We start from the raw sequence: 24,518 nt of genomic DNA, 5'->3' as shown, positions 1-24,518 counted from the left end.
GGCTAAACAAAGGGGTGGTGCCATTGGGGCTAGAGGTGGGGGGTTCCCGTGGGGCTAAACAATGGGGCTGGTCCCATTGGGGCTAGAGGTGGGGGTTCCCGTGGGACTAAAGGAAGGGGCTGGTCCCATTGGAGCTAGAGGTGGGGGTTCCCGTGGGACTAAACAAAGAGGTTGGTGCCATTGGGGCTAGATGTGGGGGTTCCCGTGGGACTAAAGGAAGGGGCTGGTCCCATTGGAGCTAGAGGTGGGGGGTCCTGTGGAACTAAACAAAGGGGCTGGTGCCACTGGGGCTAGAGGCGGGGGTTCCCGTGGTGGGACTAAAGGAAGGGGCTGGTCCCACTGGGGCTAGAGGTGGGGGTTTCCGTGGTGGGACTAAAGGAAGGGGCTGGTCCCATTGGGGCTAGAGGTGGGGGTTCCTGTGGGACTAAAGGAAGGGGCTGGTCCCATTGGGGCTAGAGGAGGGGGTTCCTGTGGAACTAAACAAAGGGGCTGGTGCCACTGGGGCTAGAGGCGGGGGTTCCCGTGGTGGGACTAAAGGAAGGGGCTGGTCCCATTGGGGCTAGAGGTGGGGGTTCCCGTGGGACTAAACAAAGGGGCTGGTCCCACTGGGGCTAGAGGTGGGGGTTCCTGTGGGACTAAAGGAAGGGGCTGGTCCCATTGGGGCTAGAGGAGGGGGTTCCTGTGGGACGAACAAAGGGGCTGGTGCCATTGGGGCTAGAGGAGGAGGCTCCATGACGGGGCTCCCTCCCAGGCCCAGCAGCGGGGATTCCCCCCGGACCCGCTCTGTGCCGTGGGGGCAGCGGCCCCTGCAGGCCGAGCGGGGAAAGGCGTCTCCTCAGCAGCCGGCGCCGCAGCGCGGGCGGGTGTCAGTGCCACGGTGTCTGTCGGGGAGGGCGAGCCGGAGGCTGCCTGGCTGCGCCCCGAGCCCGATCCCCGCGGCCAGGCCCCCCGCATGCAGCCCTCACCCTGGAGCGGAGGCGGCGGATCGAGGAGCTCTCGCGATCCTCCCGGCAGCGGCTGCTCCAGTCCAGGGACAGGATGTTCTCCAAGCTCACCTCCATCCTGCAGCACGCCGTGGAGGCGGTAAGGCCGCCGGCCGGCCCGGCCACGCCACACCGGGGATCCAGCTGGGGCCTAGTCGGGGAGCGGGGCCGCCCGGGGGGGGGGAGAACGCGCCCGCTGATGGCCCCGTCGCTCCCCTTCCACCTTGATCCTGCTCCGGGTCCCCGCTTGCCCCTCCGCCTCCCCCTGGATCCCGCTGCCGGGGAGGGAGGTGACAGAGGTGGGGGCGCGATCCCCATTGTGCCCCTTCCTGTGCCTGCTGGGGGGGGGCTGTTACGGCCTCTCCCCGCCCCCCTGCAGCCCGGGGAGCGGCCCCTGGCTGGCCTGCCCCCGGGGCAGGGTGGGGGCCCCGGGCGGGTGCGTGGTGACCGGTGTTACCCGCACTGGCCCCTTCCCCTTCACCCGCGGGGCGGGGGAGCACAAGGGGCAGCTGAGGGCAGCCAGGACCCCCTAGGCCCGTGGAGAGCAGTCACCCCGGCCGGGGTCACGGGCATAACCCCCCTGGCCCCGGCAGCCAGCGGGGAGAGGCGAAGATCTCTCCCTCGGGCCTTTGGGACGGGCTGAGAAATCCCCCACAGGCCCGGCCACCGGTAGCATCGTCGTTACTAAACCCCCCATAAGCCCTGTCTCCGCCACCTGCTGCCCCAAAGGGCAGAGCGGTAGAGGTGCATCTTCCTCCCACTACAGGATTTTAGAGCCAGCGGGGAGCTGCATTCCCATTAATAGCTCCCCTTTGCCCCCAGGCAGAGCTGAGGATGCCTTCAGCGGTGGTGATTAGTTATTGTTTCTGGGTGCTTAAAAACATGCTGGGTGCTTTGTAGACCCAAGTAAAAATACAGTTGGGTTAGGGGAGCTGCCAAGGATTTTCTCCTTCAGTGTGGTGTAGCAGTGTAAGGCTTTCCCTACACCAGGGTCTCTCTTTGGTACCCTGCTCGGTTAACAGCCTCTGGAAATTCTGCTTTTTAATACATAAACATTTTTTCTTTTAAATGTATTGACTGAAAAATCAAAGTGGATTTTGATACCAGGCTAAGTCAGTTGCATAGCCTCCAAAAAGGCTGCATTTTGGGAAGTTAAGTAGCAGGGCCTATTTCTCAACCTGTTGCTTTTGCACACTATGTAGCTATGATTTGTTTATCAAGATGGGTTTATTTTATTTTAGCTATTTGCATATAATATTTGTTTTTCACAAGATCCAGATTTTTAAAATAGTTTATGAATTACATACCTTTTCTCACTGACCTGTAAGTCTTAATTTGTCTTTTTTACTGTTATTTTTTATTTATCTCTGAAAAGTGTTTTGAGATAATTGACTATATTGACAACTCTATGAAACCTGTAAGGCCCTGATCCTACAAACACTTATGCACATACTCAGATTTAAGCACCTGAGTAGCCCCATGACTTCAGTGGGCATGATTGCAAGATTGGAGCTTGAAACAATACAGCCTTAGTTTAGATGTTAAAGATTAGCAGTGAAATAATAGGAATAATCATAAAATTTATTAAAGTAACCCTTAAAATGTTCTTAGAGATGAAAACTGGTCTGCCTTAAAGTTGTTAATACCTGATGGGAGATGCATGTTCAGGTGTTAATTTAGGCTGTGATCTCTTAGCTTTATGCATGTGAGTAGTCACATTGATTTCAGTAAGACTGGTCATGTGTAAAATTAGGCTCGTGTTTGTTTTCAAGATCATCTTCTTACTGAGGCTATAGTTTTTAAAAGTATAAAACCACCAATGAGTGAAGTTTTTAAAAAAGACAGTGATTTCCATGAAAACACTGTGTTGGTGACCTGTACAAATACAATAATAAATAGAAGATGTATGTAGGACCAACAAATACTGGATGCGTGAGCCTGGAAACGATATTCATGTGAGGAGTTTCATTGTCTTCAATGGAACTGCTTAAGTGAGTAAGGGGACAGGATTGGGTTAAAGACTTTTATTCTTGCTGGCTCTGCAATGAAAGTTAACTAATAAATATTATTCCCAGAACTGGGCTTACATGATTGTTTACTTATGTGTGCGCCAGTATAATCAAAAGTACCTGTGTTCATTTTAGGGCCACAAGAAATACTAAGAAAAATCAATATGCCTATCAGTAAAGATATTAAAAGACATTATATGCAATTAGAGGATAAAACAAAATTAAATTTAAAAAAATGGGAGGCATGTAATTTTGTGACTGTTATGAACCAAAATGCTCACCTCTTGGCATCCCATTTACAAGTCGAAGTCCTCATCCTGTGTCTCTTATTCCTATGAGTAAGCTCAACAAGTGTTGTGGTGCTAATCACAGTAGTAGGTACTATGTGCAGTAGTATTTGCATTATTAGGATATAAATAGCAAGAATTATAACCATAAGAGTGAAACATGAACTCACAAAAGTGAGAGGGTATCGAGCATGGCTACAACTTTCTCTCTGAGAGGGGTGCGGTACAGTATTCTAACCACAGGACTGAGACCCAGAAATTCCTAATTTCTAATCCCAGTTTTTACTCCTTTGTGGTTTTAGTGCAGTGTGGCCTGGAAGTCAATAAACCCTGGACTATTTCAGATCAAGCAGGTGGGAAGGAAGGTTAGCTGGCTCCAGAGCAGTTTAGAATCACCTTCTATTTGTAACGTCTATGGAAACATGATTTTCAGAACATGTTGGAGCACTAGTGCCATATCCTGCCTCTGGAAGTGATCCATGCCTGATGCTACAGAGGCAAATGTTCTCTACTTTACCAGTAAAGTTCATAGGTACATTCTACAGTGCGGTGGAGAGGGATGATGCTTTCCTGATCTCTTCAGGCATGCAGTTTTATTCACTTTCGTAATGCTCCTGTCCCGCCCTCTAAGTAGAGGAACAATTAACTTTAGAAACACATATTCCTATAGTCTGAGTTTCCAATTTGCAAGGTAACAGTTGATTACCCTTATTATCTTAGCTTTCACATATGAAATAATAATCCAACCACAGTGACTGACTGCAACCTATGGCAAGGAATTCCAAAGGTTGACAGTACAGTGTGTAATCATTTGTTCCAACTGTACTGCCCTTTAATTCATTGATTATCCTCTTGTTCCAACATTGTGATGGGGAAAAAGTAAGGGGCCAGTCGTTTTTCATTTTGCTTTCTTAATTTTGAATATCTCAATCAAAATATCCTCTAGTTTTTCTCCTTTGCTGCCTAAATAATCCTATTTTGTGGATGCTTTCTAAGCACATCTCTTCTGTATCTGCTGAAGTTGTTTATAATACAATCTTTTAAAACTCCTAGTTGTTTGCAGTCTCTTATCGCCTGTAAATCCTACCCGTCTCAGCTATCTTTGCTGCCCTTCTCAATCCCTGCAAAGATGAAGACAGTAATCCAGATGAGGATCCACTATTGTGTGATGTATTACCCTGATAGCATGATCATAACTACAATAGCCAAGTACAGTAGTGCTATCTCAAGACAGAGGCATCCTTGAATTTGATTTTGTGTGTGTGATTTCCTGTTGTTCTGTGTTATTTTAGGTCCAAATTCTTAGTGATACTACAGGTATTTGATAGGGTTGATTGGTGTGTTCCAGAGTATCTGTCACAGGTTTGTTACAAACAGATGTTTTTCCCTGCCATTAGACAGATGTGCTCCCTACCAGTGTATTTGTGTCTGACTAATCCAAAGCATGTTGAATCTTCAGGGCTACCAGGAAGTGAATGACAATGCACAGCAAATGGGGTTTCGAGTTGTTTTTTAGCTGTCTTTTTCCACCCTATACTCCGCACTTCTGTTTTCATAGAAAGAAACTGAATCTCGGTGGGATTCTTGGTCTGTGTTCGAACAAGTATGTGCTCCATTGTTTGTTTGGTCCAGGTTGTGTCAAGATTGATTCTGCGAATTGCTAAGAGGTTGTCTACACTTAAAATGCTGCAGTTGTACCTCTGCAGCTGCGCCACTGTAGCGCTTCAGTGAAGACGCTATTTGTTTCAACGTGAGGGGTTCTCTGTCAGCACTGGTAAACAAGGTCCTTGAGAGGTAGTAACTAGGTCGATGGGAGAATTCTCCAGTGCTGTCTACACTGAGGGTTAGGTAGATTGTTCACACCCCTGAGTGACACTAATTTCCTCATGTAGGTCAGGTTTAAGTCTTTTTAATACTAACCTTTGGGGCTTTTTAGAGATATTTACATCTAGCGAGAAAATCATAAACTTTGAGCATTTGGAACAGTTGTCAATTTCACTTCAAAGCAGGATAATTCTGTATCATTATATAGCTGATTGGCAGTAACAATAGGTGTTAGCCACTGCTAGGGTCTGTAAGTTCTTACGTAATCTCTCTAAATGCTTATCTCTCAGAGCTAGTCTACACTGACAGCACTACAGCGCTGCTACAGCAGCGCTTTAATGTCCCTTGTATGGTCGTGGCGCAGCACTGGGAGAGAGCTCTCCCAGCAGTCTAAAAAAACCCACCTCCACGAGGGGCGTAGCTCCCTGCACTGGGAGCACTGCTCCCAGCACTGGGGTACTGTTTACACTGGCGCTTTACAGGACTTCAACTTGCTGTGTTCAGGGGGGTGTTTTTTCACACCCCTGAGCGAGAAAGTTGCGCACTGTTAATTGCCAGTGTAGACAAGCCCTCAGTTGTAGCTTATTACAAAGGTACCTAATTTGTTTTAACTCCAGTTTCCTTTCTGTTATTGTCATGACAGGTTCCTTCTAGTCTAAACTGACTTTAACGAATGACTAGGCTTTTCTTTTAAAGAATCACTTCAACTTGCTTATACTGCCCCGAATCCTTACCTTCAGCTGTATAAGTACTCAGGGTGAGGTGTTGTCTACGTGATTAGATATAATGTAATAACTCGTGTGTTTTTGAGAGCAGATTAGACCAAACCCTCCCATTATAATTTCCTAATAATTTACCAAGGACTGTGGTGGAGTCTCTATTGCTGGTAATTTTTAAATCAGGGTTGGATTTTTTTTAAAGGTACACTCTAGTTCTCACAGGAAACATGCAGAGAAGTCCTATGACCTGTATTATTTAGGTCAGGCTAGAATCTATATGATCACAATAGTCCCTTCCAGTCTTATAATTTATGAATAAAATAAGAAAGTATTTCTAATGGTAACAGCTATAAGCTAAAGCTGTTTGGCAGCGCTTAGGACTTTGCGGGGGAGGGATGTGGCATACTCCGGAGAGGAGGTAGAGTGGGGAGAGGTGGGCCTGGAGTGGAGCAGGGACGGGAAGAGGTGGGCCTGGAGCATTCCCGGCAAAGTCGGCGCCCGTTCTTCTCCGGGGAAGCTGCTGCTGCTGCAGCAAAGGTGCTTCCTAGCGTCCTTGCCTGCAGTGGGCTGTGCCTGTGTGGGGTAAGCCAGGGACACTTCCCAACCACAGTACAGTACTGTACAGTATATAATGCCTTTGTCTGCCCCCAAAAAATTTCCTTGGAACCTAACCCCCCGCATTTACATTAAATCTTATGGGAAAATTGGATTCGTTTAACATCGTTTCACTTAAAGTTGCATTTTTCAGGAACGTAACTACAATGTTAAGTGAGCAGTTACTCTATATCAATACAAAATGTATGCGTATCCCAGGCCCTAGGTTATACCAGGGATAAAAAAAAATTATGTAGACAAGCCCTTAGTCTAGGGCTGTCAATGGCTTTCACCTGCACTAAATCCTTTCTAGCCTAAGAAAAGAAAAATCTAAAACTTTAAAAAGAAATATTTTCCTTCAGTTTGCTGTCTCCCTCTGAAGGAGTGATTCGTTAGTAGAGGCGTTTCACTCCCTCAGATGCCCTCCTTTCCTGCTCAGCCTGTTATTTTTCTTCCTCTCAGTCTCTTATATTTTATAAGATTAAACCATTTGTGAAAGCAAAGAAAACATCTTAAATAAGAGGAGACAGGAGAGTGTCTGAAAACAAAGTGCTGAGCACCTTGAGCCACAAGGTAGGGATTTCAGGAGCACATAGGCTTAGGGACCAGTCCTGGAGTCCTCAATCAGCAAAACTCAGTGAGGCCAATAAGAATTTTAATTGAGTAAGAACAGCAGGATCTAGCCCTGACTTACCTTTTCCCCTCTAAGAGCAGTCCCTTGAGGGCTGTGTTGAGGCAATTTGTTGGAGAAGAGACAATGTCTGGGAAGCTTGTGGTTGCTGCTGCTGTCTCTGTGGATAAATTGTCAGTGTTGGAAATTGAAATCCTCAGTCTGGCACAGGCTTTCAGAAACACTGAATTCACCTAGAAACAGATGAGTCTAGAATAGAAGTGGAGAGGAAAGTCGCATCAGTCAAGGGTGAATTTTTAATACAATCTATTTTAGCGTTACTTTTGAAAATAATATGTGCCGAAAAGCCCTTTATACCTAAGAAGTGCTCTCTGCAGCCATTTATGAAGCAAAATTTAGTTCTGGCTATATTTTATTATAGAAACCAGTACAAATTAATGGTAATAATGGCTTCAGCCACCCATCCCTGACCAGCAAGGAAAACAAAACCTGACGTGTAAAGATCTGTCCTGTAAAGATCTGTCCTGTATTTTTAGTTACTTCTCTGTTTTTCAGTAACCAAACAAGATGTAGAGTAAAATAAATATTCTGCTCAATATGAGACTTTCAGATGCCTTTTTTTACCTCATGACATTTGGTGCACTAAAATGTTATGAGGTAGAATGTAATGTCAGTGCCCCGGATAGCCTTGGGGGAACAGAAGAGCAGTCAGATAGCAGGGAATGGATAAACAGTGTGTAAATTTGATTGCTTAGTTGACATTTGGGAGTGAGTGTCCTAACGCTGATATGGGCTTATTTAGCCACTGTGCACAGTTACTTTTGAATGTCTTTCATTTCGAAGTCCTGTGTACAAAAGGTCAGTAATATTAAGAACTCTTTCCTTCGGCACATGATGTGCTGTTCATATATTGGATTTTGCGTTTTTAGCCAAGATAAATGTAAACTTCATTAACTAGAGAAAAATGTTGGCTGTATAAAATTTTCAAGGGTATGCAAAGGTCTGAGAGCCCTCCATTTCCATTGGCTGATTGGGATTTGAAGCGACTCAGCACTTCATGGAAATAGCCCTTAAAAGGGGAAATTGGAAGAAATGATTTATGGTTAGAAGCCTCAAATCTGAAATACCTAAATGTGAAGAATCACAGATTCCAAATCCCATTGGGGTGACAGCCCTGGAGTCTTCTAAGGGGAATATAATGAGCTCCATGGAATTTGGTCCTTTCCAGTAAGGATGACCTTCCCTCCCATTATGGTGCAACATTCTACCCAGTGATTATCCACCTGGCTGCGGCATCCTTTCCTCCAGAGTAGCTGCATTTCATTTTAGCAGTGTGTGGGTGAATTGTTCTAGGGCTCCTTCCTAAGAAAAATTCTGTATAATGAAATATAATATAATGAAATAGAGCCTAAGGTTGATAGGTTGAAGGTATTGAGATTTTTGTTATAAGAGGTTCTATTCCGGTTGTGAATGGCTGTGAATGCCATGTCTTATGTTTGGGCCCACCAGCTGTGTGCCATGGAGAGCTGGGTGGCCATGATACTGTCTCCCCTTGTCTGCAGCTGCTCTTTGAAGTGCTCAGTCTCTTAATTGCAAAGAAGAGCCAGGAAGGCTATAAAAACAGCTGGAAACCAGAAGGAGGAGTCAATCTCTAAATGAAAGGGGGACCTCTTTCAGGGACTGGAGCTCTTAGTAGCCAATAAGAGAGGAACATCCTGAGGAGAAACGAGGGAAACAGCTGGCCAGTGTAGGCAGGGGAGCAGAGGGAGCAAGTGGGAAGAGGAGGTGACATGAAGAGCAGAAGCAAAGGAGTGTGATTAACGTTCTTCCTAAAAGACAAAATACTTAGAATATTCCTTTCCTATGTGAGCAATTCCTTTAGTTGCCGGAGTACGTTGTATAATCACAAGTGGGTGTACAGGTGTCCATGAGACAATCTAACTATTAAGATGTGGTCCATGCTTAGGGAATAAGGATAGAGTCTCCTTCAGTCCTACAGGAAATATATTTTGATCATTTCTGATTTAGGGTATTTGTTTCGTTTTGTTTCCATAGCTTGCACCATCCCTTCCGTTACAAGAAGATTTTGTTTACCACTGGAAAGCAATTACTCATTATTACATAGAGACCTCAGGTAAGAGAACTTTTTATTTTTTGCATCTTCACTATGGAAAGGGGCAAACTGGAACTACTTCAGTGCTGTTTAAAAGTGAAGATTGGGAAATAGCGAAACTGTTTTCGTTAAGCGAGTTCCTCTTTCTTTTTCCAAAGTAACAAAAAGCATTTGTTTTAAAATATCCTTTATCTTTGATTTACCCTTGACAAAGCACCTTGATAGAGAGTGAACAACAGCGGATGTAATACCCCTTTCCCTGTGCACCATGTTGAGAATTGTACCTTTTAAGGTCTGGCTTCACCTGTTCAGTTCACTCTAAACAGACATCTGCAGAAATGTAATCCTTCTGGTAACCCTTCTCATTTCTGTTGCATTGCCTATTTTCCTTTTCTTTCCAAGGTTTTACCACAAGTCTTCACAGAATAACTTTGCAGTCATGTACACTAGAACAATCATTTCTGAAGCCAGTCAGGCTTTCATACAATGCTCAGTACTGGGCATCTTTCTGTATTTTATCTTTTTTAATTTTTTTCTCAGATTGTCTCTCTCCTTACGTTATTTTGAGACTGCAACTGTGAAAGTTCTTACAGATTTCATCCATGTGTGACAGAATCAAACCAAAGTTAATTAAAACTGTAGCATCTGCCTTCTGCTCTTCTTCATTTAATTTAAATGCTGGCTGTTCAGTTGAATTATGGCTGTATTTGCTTAATGTAAATCACATTTCCACCATTCCAACAAATACATAAATAATTGTCCTCCTAATCACTTGTTCTAGTCTGTTGTCTTTAAAGACAAATATCACCATGCCCTATGTACTCTTATCTCTGCAGGCCTATTAGAGTGGCTACTGAATGATGTGTTCACATCCTCAGGACTTCTGATTTCTTGTTTAAATCAATATGTACTCTTAAGAGCTGAAACTTGAGACTGCCAGCCTTTGACATGCTTTGTAGTGCTTCCTAGCATGAAACTGACGAGATGATACGTGGAAACTGACATATAAGCATGTGTGGTGCAAAATAAAAATAAATTCAGCTTTGGCTTCTGTACTAAATATTTATTTGCAAAAAATCCAACCTTCCATTCTTGCTGATACCTTTCCCTCACCATCACCTTCCTCCAAATGAAAATCTGCAAAAAGATCTTGAAAACTGTGCGTTAGGATATGCTACCTTTTAAATCAGTGGAAATTTTACCTTTGACTTCAGTGGGAGCGGGATTAGGTCTTAGAAGTCTCACTTCAACAAGTCAGTCTAAGCTAACTGGTGACAGAGAGAGAACTGAAATTGCTCTGAGGTGGCAATTCTCTTCTGTGGCCTTGTTTCCTTTTGCATCAAATGATGATTATTTTTAGGCTATTGCATAAGAAGTAATGACTAATTCCACACTGGGTTAGTTGTCCAATTAAAATATGGCAAAATAAAAATTTGTTTCTAAATTCCTAGAAACACACCAGTGCCATACAATACCTTGGGTTAATACTTGTTTTCAGTTACGCTGGTGCAAATTCAGAGTAACTCCATGGCCGTCAGTGTAACAGATCAAAATCTGGCTCTTTTCCTTTATAGAGATCTATGTATCTTTGTATCTATTTTGAGATACCTTAAAGAGACCCGATTTTCAGAGGCATGTGCTCAACCCTCTGGAAAAATCAGGCCCCTTTAAGGTGTCTTAGGTTAGGCATCCAAAATTTCTGTTTCCCTGCTGAAAATTTGGGCCAGCATATTTATGTAGATGTGACAAATCCAGTTAATACTCTGTTATTTTGAATAATAAACATAATGGTCATGTTTTAAACCAAATTTTGTAATTGAACTCGAAGGCAAATTAAAATTGTGTTTTTTATTTTTATCATTTTAACTGAATATTTTTTATTTAGATGACAAAGCTCCTGTGACTGATACCAACATTCCTTCTCATCTGGAGCAGATGTTGGATATTCTAGTTCAAGAAGAAAATGAGAGGGAATCAGGAGAGACAGGGCCCTGTATGGAATATTTGCTTCATCACAAGATCTTGGAGACATTGTACACACTAGGGAAAGCTGATGTAAGTATATCTCAGGCGGTGGGCAAGAGCTTCATCCTTTGAGGTACTTAGGACCTTCAACTGACATAATTCTAATGGGATTGAGGATGGTCAGCACCTGGCAGGATAGGACCTGTAAGTTCTATGACATCTTGCTGCTGATCATTTGTTTCACACTGTCCAAGAATGTTGCTGGAGTTCCAAAGTAACATGAGCAAATGAGTGGTCATTCAAGTCGGCCAAAGTGAAATAATATGGTCCATTGATTAGAGCACAGGATCTGGGTGTTGGAAACCTGGGCTCTGCTGTTGACTATGTGACCGTGAGCAAGAAATCACTTTGGCTCTCTGCCTGAGTTTTCCTACCTGTATATGGGGATATTAATACTCGCTCTCCTTTGTACAGCATTTTGAGATCCTTGGGTGACAGATGTTTTATTAAGTTTGTTGTTTGTTTTTCTGAAAACAGTTGTACAGATTACAGAAGCATGCTGTCCCTGATTTAGTGCTCTGAGCTGCAAAAGAAATTCAAATTACCCTCCATAAAACAGTCACTCAGGCACTGTGCTCTTTAGATAACTTAATAAAGCAGAATGGGTGAGATTCCATACGGCAGTGGTTCTCAAAGCCGGTCCGCCACTTGTTCAGGGAAAGCCCCTGGCGGGCCGGGCCAGTTTGTTTACCTGCCGCATCCGCAGGTTCGGCCCCACTGGCTGGGGTTCACTGCTCCAGGCCAACGGGGGCTGCGGGAAGCGGCGCGGGCCGAGGGATGTTCTTCCCGCCGCTTCCCGCTGCTCCCATTGGCCTGGAGTGGTCAGTGGGAGCCGCAATCCTCTGAACTTGCGGATGCGGCAGGTAAACAATCCGGCCCGGCCCACCAGGGGCTTTCCCTGAACAAGCAGCGGATCAGCTTTGAGAAGCACTGCCATACAGCATCTCAAGTCCTCTTTGCTCTGCTCCAGTGGTGCAAAGGGGATTTAAAGCTGCCTTAAGGCACCACGCAGAATTTCCCAAACTATATTTCCATTTCTGTGGTCCCCTCCCTGGCACAGGGCGTGGGACTAGAGCGCAAGGCGCTCTAGCAGTCCTGGCTGGTGGAACAGCCCCTTTGGGGATGTAGCATGAGATAAACCAGCCCTGAGTCTGCTCTGATTTGTGCCAGGCTAGTTTTATGGCTGACAGCCTCCACAACTGGCAGGGTGTGGGGGACCAAAAGGTGTGTAAAGCCTCCTGTGCTCTATGCCCCATTCTGAGTCATGCTATACTGCACTTCAGAGCTTGGCCCTATATATTAAAAAGCCTTTTCAACTTCCTAAAGTTCTGAATTGCATGGGACCAATATATATTTTTTTAATTGTAGAGAACTGAATGGCGCAGGACTAGCAGTTAGACGGGGATAGTTAGCACATAATTAGTACTTTATGCAAAAGATGAAACTGTACAAACATTAATTACACTAGTCACCTTAGAGCCTTTCACATCTATGTCACTGATACAAATCTAGCCCAGCTCAGTAGTGACCAGTTGGTGTTTAGTTTTCATGGCTATTCTGTGGCCTGTCTGAAGTGTGTTTTGGGATCTCAGTCCATTTCCCAGTAACAGGAAATGTCCTCAAAAACTGCCACCGTCACTGTTGGTGCCCTTCTTGACAGCCTTATGTACTGAAAGGCCAAGGATTGGCTGGACCATGGAGACTCAATTACTCTTTCATCCCTCATGGTAGTACTGTCATGTCATGATGAAAGTCCATCAGTTGGGCAGTGTAAGAGAACTTTCACTTTGAAGATAAACAGAGCACTTCATTCTCCAGGGTTGCCAGTCTTGCACCTTTCACACATTCACTTGATGTTTCTTGTCTTGTCTGGTTGGTTCTTACGTGTATAGATAGTTTTCAGTTTCTCTGAGCATGGGGGGCAGCAATCTCTTCCTTCTGGGACCACCTTTCTCCCAATAGTCCTATCATTATGGCAGCTGTCTTGCAGCCTGGTTAATGAGGTGCCATAATATGGCTGGGGTATTTCATTATTAGAAATATAGTTGGTTTGCTACAACCACAAATTCTGTGAGGAAAACATGATGCGGTTGAGCTGTGTGAAATGCAAAACTGGCAAAGTGCTCTAAGAGTCAAGAGAAGTCATTACATTTACAGTAATATGTCTGCACAAGTGATTCTTGGACAGCATGTCATTTATACTTTACCATTTGTGAATAACAATTCATATTTTACCATGTGTGGACTAGTTGACCTTTTGAGGTCCCTTCCAGCCCCTACAATTCTGTGATTCAGTACACCTGAAATAAATACATGGTTCAATGTGTGCAGGGTGTTGCAGTTAACTCCAGTTAGGGAATACTCTCACTTTGTTCTATGTCTACCCAGCAGCTGGGAGGAGTAAATCTCAGTTTGGGTTGATATATACATGCTAGTTCTGCTTGAGCTAGCACCTACAAATAGCAGTGTGGCCACGGCAGCTCAGAGCAGCCATCTGAATACAATCCCACCTGACCACCTGTGCACATACTGGGGCGGCTAAGCTCTGGGGCCACACTGCTCTTTTTAGGTGCTAGTTTGAGCAAAGCTAGTGCATATATGTCTAAACCCAAACTGCAGATCACACCTCCCAGCTGCTATGTAGACATATCCTTAGGCTTGTTATATTATTCTACCATCATGGTATGTCTCCACTAGACTTTTTTAACTCAAGCTAATTGATTGTCCGTTAACTAACTAAAGTTAACATGTTTGGTCATGCTTCTCTGAATACACCTCAGATATTAGTGATTTTCTTTAGGCTGAGCCCTTGGGTAGATTACAAGCTTTTTTTGTCATGGAACAAACATTTGTGGAGTGTCCAGATTAGCATGTACAAGAGTGCTAGGTAGTTCAAGTTAACTGGCAGTCAGTTAACTCAAATTTTAAAAAACCCTCTAATGTAGACAAACTCTTAATGGGGTGTTAAGTGTGATGGTTTTACTTGCGGTAGAGCTTGTCCTAAGTTGTTGATTATGATGTTGGGCTTCTGTAGTGGCATAAACTTTCCCACAACCCACTCTCTGTGTTCTGTTATAACTGAGTTGGCTAGGCATATGCTCTGGGATGTTAAAAGTACCAAGTTTTGTGAAAATAAATACAGTTTAAAAGCATGCATTCAATTAATTAATTTAAAGGGTGTCTTTTTTAATTAAAAATGTATAGTTAGCAAGACCTAATATTTTCAGTTGTTTTGGATCAACTATTCAAGTTGATCTGTTCGTTTATGATAAAGCTGTTCAAAAGGATGTTAATCTTATTTCAATTTAATCTCATCTGTTTTGGATGATGAGTTTGTATGTTGTTTATTTAATCTTTGTTATATTTCTGTTGTGGTCTAGTGTCCTCCAGGAATGAAACAGCAAGTTTTGGCTTTCTATACCAAACTTCTAGGAAGAATACGACAACCTCTTCTGCCACATATAAATGTATATAAACCAGTGCAGGTACGGTTCAAGTTTCAAACGAACATTTATGTATGACAGGCTTTTTGGATGTCAAATGTAATGGTTTCTCTCTTGTGTGGGGTTTCTGTTTGGGGTTTTTTGTTTTGTTTTTGATCCCCTAATGCAATAACCAATTACCGATTGGGACCTCTGAGTGTTACTGCAGTGCAACTAGTAAATAATAATATCTCGTTTATACCGGTGTAAATCCGGAGTAACTCTGTTGAAGTCAGTGTACCTTATGTCATCAGAGAACCGCTTTGAAAAGAGAATTCAGCCTAGAGTGCCTACCAATAGGCTGTTGGGTTTCTTCCACTTTTAATTGTCCACTTTTCTTTTTTTTCCCCCCACCCACAGAAATTAATCAGACTTTGTGGTGAAGTGCTAACAGCACCAACAGAAAATGAAGAAATTCAGTTTCTCTGCATAGTATGTGCAAAGCTGAAACAGGATCCATACCTGGTCAACTTCTTTCTTGAGGTATGTTTACGAGTATATTTCAAAACTGTTATATTATAATCAAAAACTTCCTGAGAAATGGTGGGAGCAGATTGGTGCTGCACTGGCTGCTTTCAATTAACTGAGGGCTGGTCTGCACTAGGGGTGGGAGGTTCAAACTAAGATACCCAACTTCAGCTATGCTATTTGCGTAGCTGAAGTCGAAGTATCTTAGTTCGACTTACCTGGCCATCCTCACAACGGCGAGTCAACTGCCGCGGCGCCTCCGTTGACTGTGCTTACTCCTCCTGCCGAGGTGGAGTACGGGCATCGACACATCAAACGCTACCCGCTGATCCACCGGGTAGAATAGATGTACCCTGAGTGGCATTTTCTTTAAAGTATTCAAGGGATTTTCTTTTATTTTTATTTTCTATTAGAGAAACAATCTCATTCTTTTGTGTCACAGCTTCATTCAGAGCTCACATATTTTTCTGCTTGAAACCATGCCTAATGCAACCTTTAGAGGGCACTCTCCAAATTAGAAAACCAGCATCTTAGTCAGTCAGTGGGGAAGTAACAATGTCGTGAATGTAACATGGGAGCCCTGCATTCAGGAGTGAAATTGGACTTCTTGCTTTGTTCTTTCCCTCAGGCTGTTGGAGAATAAGTTACTATCCCATGAGACTTTTAATATACCTTGCAAAGTGCTGAGGGCCTTGGAGGATTGGGCCCTTAGTTGGTAGTGATGCATGTGGTCTGGAGTGCTAGCCTGAATAGCTGCAGTGTTGACTGACATTAGAATGAGAGAGTTTAACAGCAGGAAGATTTGGAAACTTCAGGATACTACTGAATTTCAAAGGGAGTTCTAGGATCACTGAATTTTGTCTAAGAGCTCAGACCAAGCCTTAAGAGATTATTGGAAGCTCCAGTGCTTCTAATCATAGTAGCCCATGGCAGTCCTTTCCACAACTTCTAGCGGAGAGTTATTTTCACACAGGACATTTTAGATTCGTTTCACTGGAATGCAGAGTTTTGATTCTGCCAGTCCATTCCCCTGGCCTTTCAGAGGCTCTAATTTGTAACTTGGTATCCCTCTCAGACCTTGGAAGACCTCAGAGGGTAAATTCCCAGTATGCCATCTGATACTTATCTTGCAAATTCCATTAAGACATAATTTGTAGCTGAAACTCTAGTGCGTCACTCCAAAACTGTACCTGCAGGTATATCTAAATATAGTATCCTGCTGGAAGTTTCTTTATGGAACTGTGCTGTATCTCATCTGCTTCTAAATTTGAAAAAAAAAACCAAAAAAACAGGCAGACACCTATTTGATTCTCTGTTTAAATTATACCTCTACCCCGATACAACGCTGTCCTCGGGAGCCAAAAAATCTTACCGCGTTATAGGTGAAACCGCATTATATCGAACTTGCTTTGATCCGCCGGAGTGTGCAGTGCTGCCCCCCCTCCCCCCCGAAGCACTGCTTTATCGAATTATATCCGAATTCATGTTATATCGGGTTGCGTTATATCAGAGTAGAGGTGTAACTGCTTTTTTTCAGTTTTTCACTAGCGTATTAGTTATTCTATTACAGACATTTTCAGCTGTGTTGCTTAACAAGCATTAGGATCAGGGACTAATTGCATAGCTGCATCTCTTGGGAAAATAAATTTGCTAGGTGAACGACAGTTGAAGTAACATTCTGTAAACCATTTTTGAATCCTACTTAGATCTTGTGGCAGTGAGTTCCATATGCTAAATATGTGTGGTATAAAAAAGTTTCTTTTCATCAGCTTTAAATTAGTTACCACTTAATTCATTGAGTGTCCCCTTGTTTCTGTACTGAGACTGTCTTTACTTCTTTCCCTTCTTACTCATTTCCTTTCTGAATAGTTCGTACCTTTGTAATCTCTCCTGATATGGAAGGTTTTCCATGCTGTTGATCATTTCCACTTTCCTTCTCTGGACCTTTTCTATTTCTGCTGTATCTGTTTGGGTGGTGGTGGGGTGACCAAAATTGAATACAATATTCAAAGTGAGGCTGTACCATCAGATTATAAAATTACATTATATTTTCAGTATTCCCTACCCCTTTGGTTACTGCAACCTAACAAGCTGTGAAGTGACTTAACGATAAGGTGAAGTTTCACCACTCTCAGCAGAATTGACCCCCCCAGTGTTTATCTGTGTCATGAAAATATACCAATGTATTTTTAGATTGCCTACTGTCTGTTGGGTTTTTTGATCAGGCGGTCACTCAGAGGAGAGCTTTGCTAGAAAGCATTGAATATGTATTTTATGTAACCTTTTCTATTAAGTGATTTAGGATCCTGTCCTGCACTCTTGCAGGAGGCAGGTGAGCAGCTAGACTGCAGAATTGCATGACTAGACACATGCAAACTTAAATATCCACAGAAACTCTGAATGCATGTGTTCTGATGTACAGAGGCTGACATTACTTGCACCTATCAGAAATAACTGAGTTTGAACATAGCACATCACTCTAAGGGTTCACTTGTGGAATTCAAGCCTTCTCATACAGGGGTTATTATTCTTCCCATTTATAGACAACAAAAAATAGACTCTAGGATTTTTAGAGTAATTTTAGTTTTAAGGATAATGTACATTAACATACTGATTGCTTTGCATCCTTAGGCCTTTCGCAGTGTAGAAGAAAAGACCACTTGTAGAAAAGACAATTTTGTGTTCTTTGAAACCATAATCTTTCCGACATACCCAAAAATCATACTACTGTTGTACCATGGAGTAGACTATAAATTGTGATCCTTGGGTTACCTCCCCTAGGACTTCAGTATATTAGTGCACAGTAGCAATGGAGAACAGTGTCTCCACAAGGAATGTACATCAGCTAGGCAAGTATTCAGAGAATTTTTGTAGTTTGCTATCTGACTGTCATGTATTTATTCCCTCCTGGTTTGTATGTACTAAAAGCTGGTAACCCAACTGGTGACTCTTTTAAATGTTTAATGTCTGTGCAGTATTTGAGATAACTGTGGTCTTATCATAGATGCCATAGGATTTATAGTCCTGTTATTGTGACCACTTGAAAAATTGGTCTTAAGATGAAGTCTAGTGTAGGAGTCTAATACACTAATTTACTCATCTATGTCTGTGCCAGAAAAACAGAATCCTTACCCCACAACCAATCTCTCACTTGGTCTTGTAGAACAGTAATGTAAATATATCTTTTATTTGCACAAGACAGATTTATAGAAAGAAGTCTCGGTCACATTCTTTCAAGGTAACAAAGCAGATGGAGGAGGAGGAGTAGATACGCTGGAGGGTAGGGATAGGATACGGAGGGACCTAGACAAATTAGAGGATTGAGCCAAAAGAAATCTGATGAGGTTCAACAAGGACAAGTGCAGAGTCCTGCACTTAGGATGGAAGAATCCCATGCACTGCTATAGACTAGGGACTGAGTGGCTAGGCAGCAGTCTGCAGAAAAGGACCTAGGGGTTACAGTGGATGAGAAGCTGGATATGAGTCAACTGTGTGCCCTTGTTGCCAAGAAGGCTAACGGCATTTTGGGCTGTATAAGTAGGGGCATTGCCAGCAGATTGAGAGACGTGATCATTCCCCTCTATTCAACATTGGTGAGACCTCATCTGGAGTCCTGTGTCCAGTTTTGGGCCCCACACTACAAGAAGGATGTGGAAAAATTGGAAAGAGTCCAGCAGAGGGCAACAAAAATGATTAGGGGGCTGGAGCACATGACTTATGAGGAGAGGCAGAGGGAACTGGAATTATTTAGTCTGCAGAAGAGAAGAATGAGGGGGGATTTGACAGCTGCTTTCAGCTATCTGAAAGGGAGTTCCAAAGAGGATGAATCTAGACTGTTCTCAGTGGTACCAGATGACAGCACAAGGAGTAATAGTCTCAAGTTGCAGTGAGGGAGGTTTAGGTTGGATATTAGGAAAAGCTTTTTCACTAGGAGGGTGGTGAAGCACTGGAATGGGTTACCTAGGGAGGTGGTGGAATCTCCTTCCTTAGAGGTTTTTACGGTCAGACTTGACTAAGCCCTGGCTGGGATGCTTAGTTGGGGATTGGTCCTGCTCTGAGCAGGGGGTTGGACTAGATGGTCTCCTGAGGTCCCTTCCAACCCTGAGATTCTATGATGATTCTATGTCCTACAACTTTCAAGAAAGTTTTGCATGAGTACTAGGTGTCCAGTGATAACTTGGCCCCCACTCCTTCCCCTCTATGAAATGTACTAGATTTTTTTTTAAAAATCCAACAGAAAAAATACATCATTTGAGAGTAGCTCACAAGTCTTACAGAAGCTTTTTTTCCACTCTGAAGGCAAAATCTCTAGAAGTGAAGAATCAATTTCATTTTATGATTGAATTCGGAAATGGTGTTTCCATAGTCACAGAGATAAAATGGATTGAGGTCTTGACCTGAAAAGCCATGTGCTAGTGTCAAAAGGTGTCTGCATAAAGTAAATATGAAATTCATATTGGAGATTGGACAAATCAAATAGTATCCATTTCAGTTTGATATAAAGAACAAGGCCATCTCTTTTCATTTGTCTTGGACAGACTAGCACAGAAGCAGCCTTAAAAAGGATTAGTATAGAGTTTGGGAAAATTTTGATAAAGTACAAAATGTGTTAAATTTAAATATTAAGATGCTTCTGAACCTATAATATAGTACACAAAGAGCTACAGTAGAACCACAGAGTTACGAACCCCAGAGTTACAAACTGACTGCTCAACCACACAACTCATTTGGAACTGGAAGTATGACATCAGGCAGCAGCAGAGACAAAAAGAAAAAAAATCCAAATACAATAAAGCACTATGTTAAATGTAAAGGACTAAAACAATAAAGGGAAAGGATTAAAAAAAAAAAGATTTGACCAGGTAAGGAAACTGTTCCTTTGCTTGTTTCATTTAAATTAAGATGGTTCAAAGCAGCATTTTCTTCTGAATAATAAAGTTTCAAAGCTGTAAACTTTTGAAAGAACAATCGTAAAGTTTTGTTCAGAGTTATGAACATTTTCAGAATTATGAACAGCCTCCATTCCCGAGGTGTTCGTAACTCTGAGGTTCTACTGTACTTGGTGTATGTTACATAAACCTTTATGTTAGTAAATTTCCGCTTTAGGTCAAACAGCATTTTGTTCAGTATAATCTTCTGTCCTAATGTAATGCTTTTCAGAACAAGTTAAAAGTATTGGCTTCCAAAGGATCAGCAATTGTAATTACAGAAGACATGTTAAAAGGCCAAGATTCCTTGATGACAGACACAGGACAGTCCATTCAACCAGAAGAAATATCTAATACTGCTGGAGCGGTGCACATAGAGAAGGAAGATGATCTATCCACGAGTCTGGATGAGCTAAATGTCACTTCATCACCTGAGGCCTCAGCTATTCGTCTAAACCAAGACTATAATTTAGTGAATTCTTTGCTAAATCTCACAAAAAGCCCAGTGAGTCATTTTCAATTCTACTCAATGTGGTAAAATGAGTAAAGTGTTTTGGATGTTGCTGGAAGGGAATCTTTTACAATAGGGGTGTGTGTGTGTGTGTGTGTGTGTGTGTGTATAAATAAAATCATTTAATTCTTAAGAAATCAGATAGCTTTTTTGGTAGACCATTTCTTTTGCAAATTTCCAGGTGAAAACAAAACAAAAAAATTCTAGAAAGTGAATTGACTGCAATCTGATATTCATTGGGATCAAATAATTTAAGGATGTTGTATGCTTCCAAAGCAAGTTGAGTGGGTTAATTATATCACAAAGGAATATGTAAAATGGAAGAAAGGGCTAGTTTAAATAGCATCAATTAAACCAAAGTAATAAACCAAACACACTTTTTGTAAAAGCTTCAATAGCTCTGATTCCGTCTGTGAACTTGATTTCTTGTCAAAAACAACCACTATGGGTCTGATTCAAGTCCCGCTGATTTCAAAGGGATCATTTAGAATTAACTTCAAGGGGAACTGGATGAGTAAGGCCATGTTTACTGTAATGGTGTCGAGAACCGAAAACTTGACACATCCCATAGTTGTAAAGTGATGTTTTACATTAGATTAGGCCCAAGCCAGTGTATACTCCTTAGCACTGGTTATATAAACTTGTGTGTTATGCTGACCATGTCAATAACCCTCTTCAAAAGAAAGATTCTAAAACAAATTTAGTAGAAATAACTGTTCTAATTTCTGAACACGGAACATCAAGAAATCCATTCAGTCCATTTTTTATTCCGTTTGAAGATCCTTTGGTTTCTGTTGTTTGATTTCAAATGAACATCATTCCTGATTTATTTAACTCTTCCCTGTCTATTTGACAGGATGGTCGAGTAGCTGTAAAGGCATGTGAAGGCCTCATGCTCTTAGTAAGTTTGCCGGAGCCAGCAGCAGCCAAGTGCTTGACTCAGAGCACTTGCTTATGTGAATTGCTGACGGACAGGCTCACCGCACTCTACAAAGCCCTGCCTCCATCCGTGGATCCATTAGATATTGAATCGGTCGAGGCAGTTAACTGGGGGTAAGAATATTGTTTCTGGTTTTAATATTTTAGACGACTTTGTACCACATACTGAAACTAAATTTCTGCCATTAGCTAAGACCTCTAGTACAGATAAGGCACCATGCAAGCAGTTTCATTAACAGAATCCAGATACAATATAGTAGCACTCTTAAGACTTGAGACATACATTGCACTGATTATTGAGTTATGAGCAGATTCAGCTGCTAGTCCATGCACGGTCAATCATCTGAGAGCAGCTCTCCCATTGAATTAGATTAGAGATCTGTCTGTGGTATAACTGCAGAATCAGGCCTTGGATTATTTTCCTGTTTGAATGTCAAGGACATAGGAAATTAGTGTACAACTTTTTGGTGGGTACAGTGAGCACACGGATCCAAGAGAAGCAGGAAGTATCTGTTCGATGAAGGACTGTTGTAACATTTTGATAGTAACAGTCAAGAGGGCAAATGCAATTATTGTATAACTCATCAACATGGGGCAAAATGTTGTAGGCAAAAATAGTAAGCCCATTGTCCTAACTTCTTGTCTGTTAGACTCTAAAAATACTTTTTACTTTGGAATTCACTTCCCTACCCCGCCATACTCTGTCTTCGTCCCAGTACTTGATCATGGTCTGTAAGTTTCTACACAGGGATGATGTATCCGATTTGAAAAAGTTCTTTAGCAGCCAAAGGTGATATAAGATCCAGTGGCTGGAAATAGAAGTAATTGAAAATAAGATGCAATTTTTAATAGGGTAGTCCACTGTTAGAACAGCGTACCGAGAGATGTGGTGAATCCATCATCACTTGGAGACTTCAGATTGAGATTGACTGTTTTTCAAAAAAATATGCTCTAGTTCAGCCCCCAACTATGGAGTGGGCTTGGTGTAGTGTTCACCTATGTAGTAGGGAAGAATAATCCCTCTACCTCAGGAATGACTAGGTCAATTTCTATGGTCTCTGTTACGTGGGAGGTGAGATTAGGTGACCCTTCTTATTTAAAAACCTGTTAAAACATTCTAGGTCCATCCATGTAGAATTCTTCTGCTGGCCATACCAAGTATACTTTAGCATGCCATTGAAATCAATAGACTAGTAATGATAGTACTAAATTTTATTTCAACTAGATAAAGAAAAAAAAACTGGTCTTAATGCACTCCTGCTCCCATTAAAGCAGATGGAGAATGTTGCCATTGAATTCAGTGGGAGTAGCATTGGGCCCAGTGTTCTTTAAAGGTATCTAAACTAAATATATATATTTTCTCTTGTGTCCTCCAGTTTGGATTCATATAGCCACAAAGAAGATGCATCTGCTTTTCCAGGGAAAAGAGCCTTGATTTCATTTCTCTCCTGGTTTGACTACTGTGATCAACTCATTAAAGAAGCACAAAAGGTTTGAAATGTTTGCTGGCATAACTATGAGTAAATCCAAAACTAGTTTGGCAAAAATATTGTTCCACATCTCTGGAGTGTGTCAGGATAACATTTTGTGGCCTGTGTTTTAGACTACTGCTGTTGCTATGGCAAGATCTGTACGGGAACGATTTTTTGTCGGTGTCATGGAACCCCAGCTGATGCAAACGTGAGTGGTCTCTTTGCCTGTGGAACAGCGGGATAGAAAACAAGTCAAGTTGATATTTTCAGTTGGAATCCAGTAGCTTTCTAACATTAAACTTCTTGTTCAGTTCAGAGATTGGGATCCTTACATCAACTGCACTGTTGCATCGTATTGTCCGTCAAGTCACTTCGGATGTGTTGCTGCAAGAAATGGTTGGCTTTATACTTGGAGGACACAGAGAGCCAGAAACCCTGACAGATATCAACAGACATCCATTGCGACACAGGTTAATCGAACACTGTGATCATATTTCTGATGAGGTGAGAAATCATCATGTCAGTGTGTCTAAAATGCTGTTCTGCTGTGAAAAGTGACTGCAAAAATGGCATTGTGAGGTCCCATGTTTATTGTGTGTCAGTGACTTCTAGCTGAGTTTTACAGGAAAAAAGATGGCGGGTGGGAGGGTTCTAACTGCCAGCCCTACAGAACTTCCCTTGGGAGGTGAAACTCGGTGTTGTCTCTGACTAGCACATCAGATTCTCTGTGCCATATTCTGCCATCATTTGTACCTGTGTATGTCCATTTGGGGTTGCTTGTATACATGTCACTGAAGATAGATTCTGGCCCTGCATGGGCAGTTGAGTTTGTAGTTCTATTGATGATGCATCATCCCCTCTCTCCCTTAGTTGTGCTGGTTCTGGAATGCGGTCAGATAAAAAGGAGTAAAAATGTATTATTGTCACTAAAGTCAGCAGACTATACACAGTGCAGATGTGCTGACTAAGAAGTGCCATCGTTCCTTTTACGCCCTGATCCTTAAGCTGTTCCATGCAGAGCCATTTTGAAATCACTTGACTGCAGCGAGGCTCCCTCTTGGAACAGCTTGATGAGTCGGCCTTTTCAGAATAGTGCCACACATCACAAATGCTTGTGTTTGTTAAAGTCCTGGCTTTGTGCTTTCTGTTTTTCACCACCCCTTATGCTTAGAGCAGCCTCTCAATTTAAATAGTCCAAGCCCCTGCCCTCTGCTTCAGAAAGTCCTCCCAAACCTGCTTGAGCTAAGAATCTGTGCCTTTATGTGTCTATTTCACCTACCTACTTAAATGCAGCAGCCGATGCTTACAAACCAAAAGTTAGGTGCTTAAACTTGTATTTAGGCATCTAAATGAATGAACTGAATATCAGATATACTGAACACCACTCAGATCCTACTGAAGTCAGTGGGAGGTACAGGTGCACAGTATTGCTGAAAATCAGGCCACTTTTATTTAGGTGTCTAACTTCAGCCATGCTAGTTTGAAATTTTCAGCCTATAATTCCAGCCATAAAATCCCCATGGTACTCTTTGT

The 24,518-nt window shown here is 42.4% G+C and overlaps 1 protein-coding gene across 3 annotated transcripts in view; it reads left to right on the top strand.

Moving 5' to 3' along the window:
- The first annotated feature begins 887 nt into the window (after window positions 1-887).
- FHIP2A (FHF complex subunit HOOK interacting protein 2A) overlaps window positions 888-24,518 on the top strand; it is a 46,921-nt gene continuing 23,290 nt past the window's right edge. The window contains exons 1-10 of one of the 3 annotated variants that reach the window (XM_045024531.1): window positions 888-1,083; window positions 9,103-9,181; window positions 11,046-11,215; window positions 14,566-14,670; window positions 15,028-15,150; window positions 20,296-20,568; window positions 21,431-21,627; window positions 22,890-23,004; window positions 23,117-23,193; window positions 23,297-23,489. In XM_045024531.1, the coding sequence (XP_044880466.1) occupies window positions 1,039-1,083; window positions 9,103-9,181; window positions 11,046-11,215; window positions 14,566-14,670; window positions 15,028-15,150; window positions 20,296-20,568; window positions 21,431-21,627; window positions 22,890-23,004; window positions 23,117-23,193; window positions 23,297-23,489 (1,377 nt within the window). In that variant the 5' untranslated portion in view covers window positions 888-1,038. Of the gene's footprint in view, window positions 1,084-2,243; window positions 2,307-9,102; window positions 9,182-11,045; window positions 11,216-11,427; window positions 11,517-14,565; window positions 14,671-15,027; window positions 15,151-20,295; window positions 20,569-21,430; window positions 21,628-22,889; window positions 23,005-23,116; window positions 23,194-23,296; window positions 23,490-24,518 lie in introns of those variants that run through there. The other 2 variants (XM_045024532.1, XM_045024533.1) reach the window with 2 other exon arrangements.

The sequence above is a fragment of the Mauremys mutica genome, chromosome 7 (assembly GCF_020497125.1).
Source record: "Mauremys mutica isolate MM-2020 ecotype Southern chromosome 7, ASM2049712v1, whole genome shotgun sequence".
NCBI lineage: Eukaryota > Metazoa > Chordata > Testudines > Geoemydidae > Mauremys > Mauremys mutica.
This window is presented reverse-complemented; position numbering and strand designations above follow the sequence as displayed.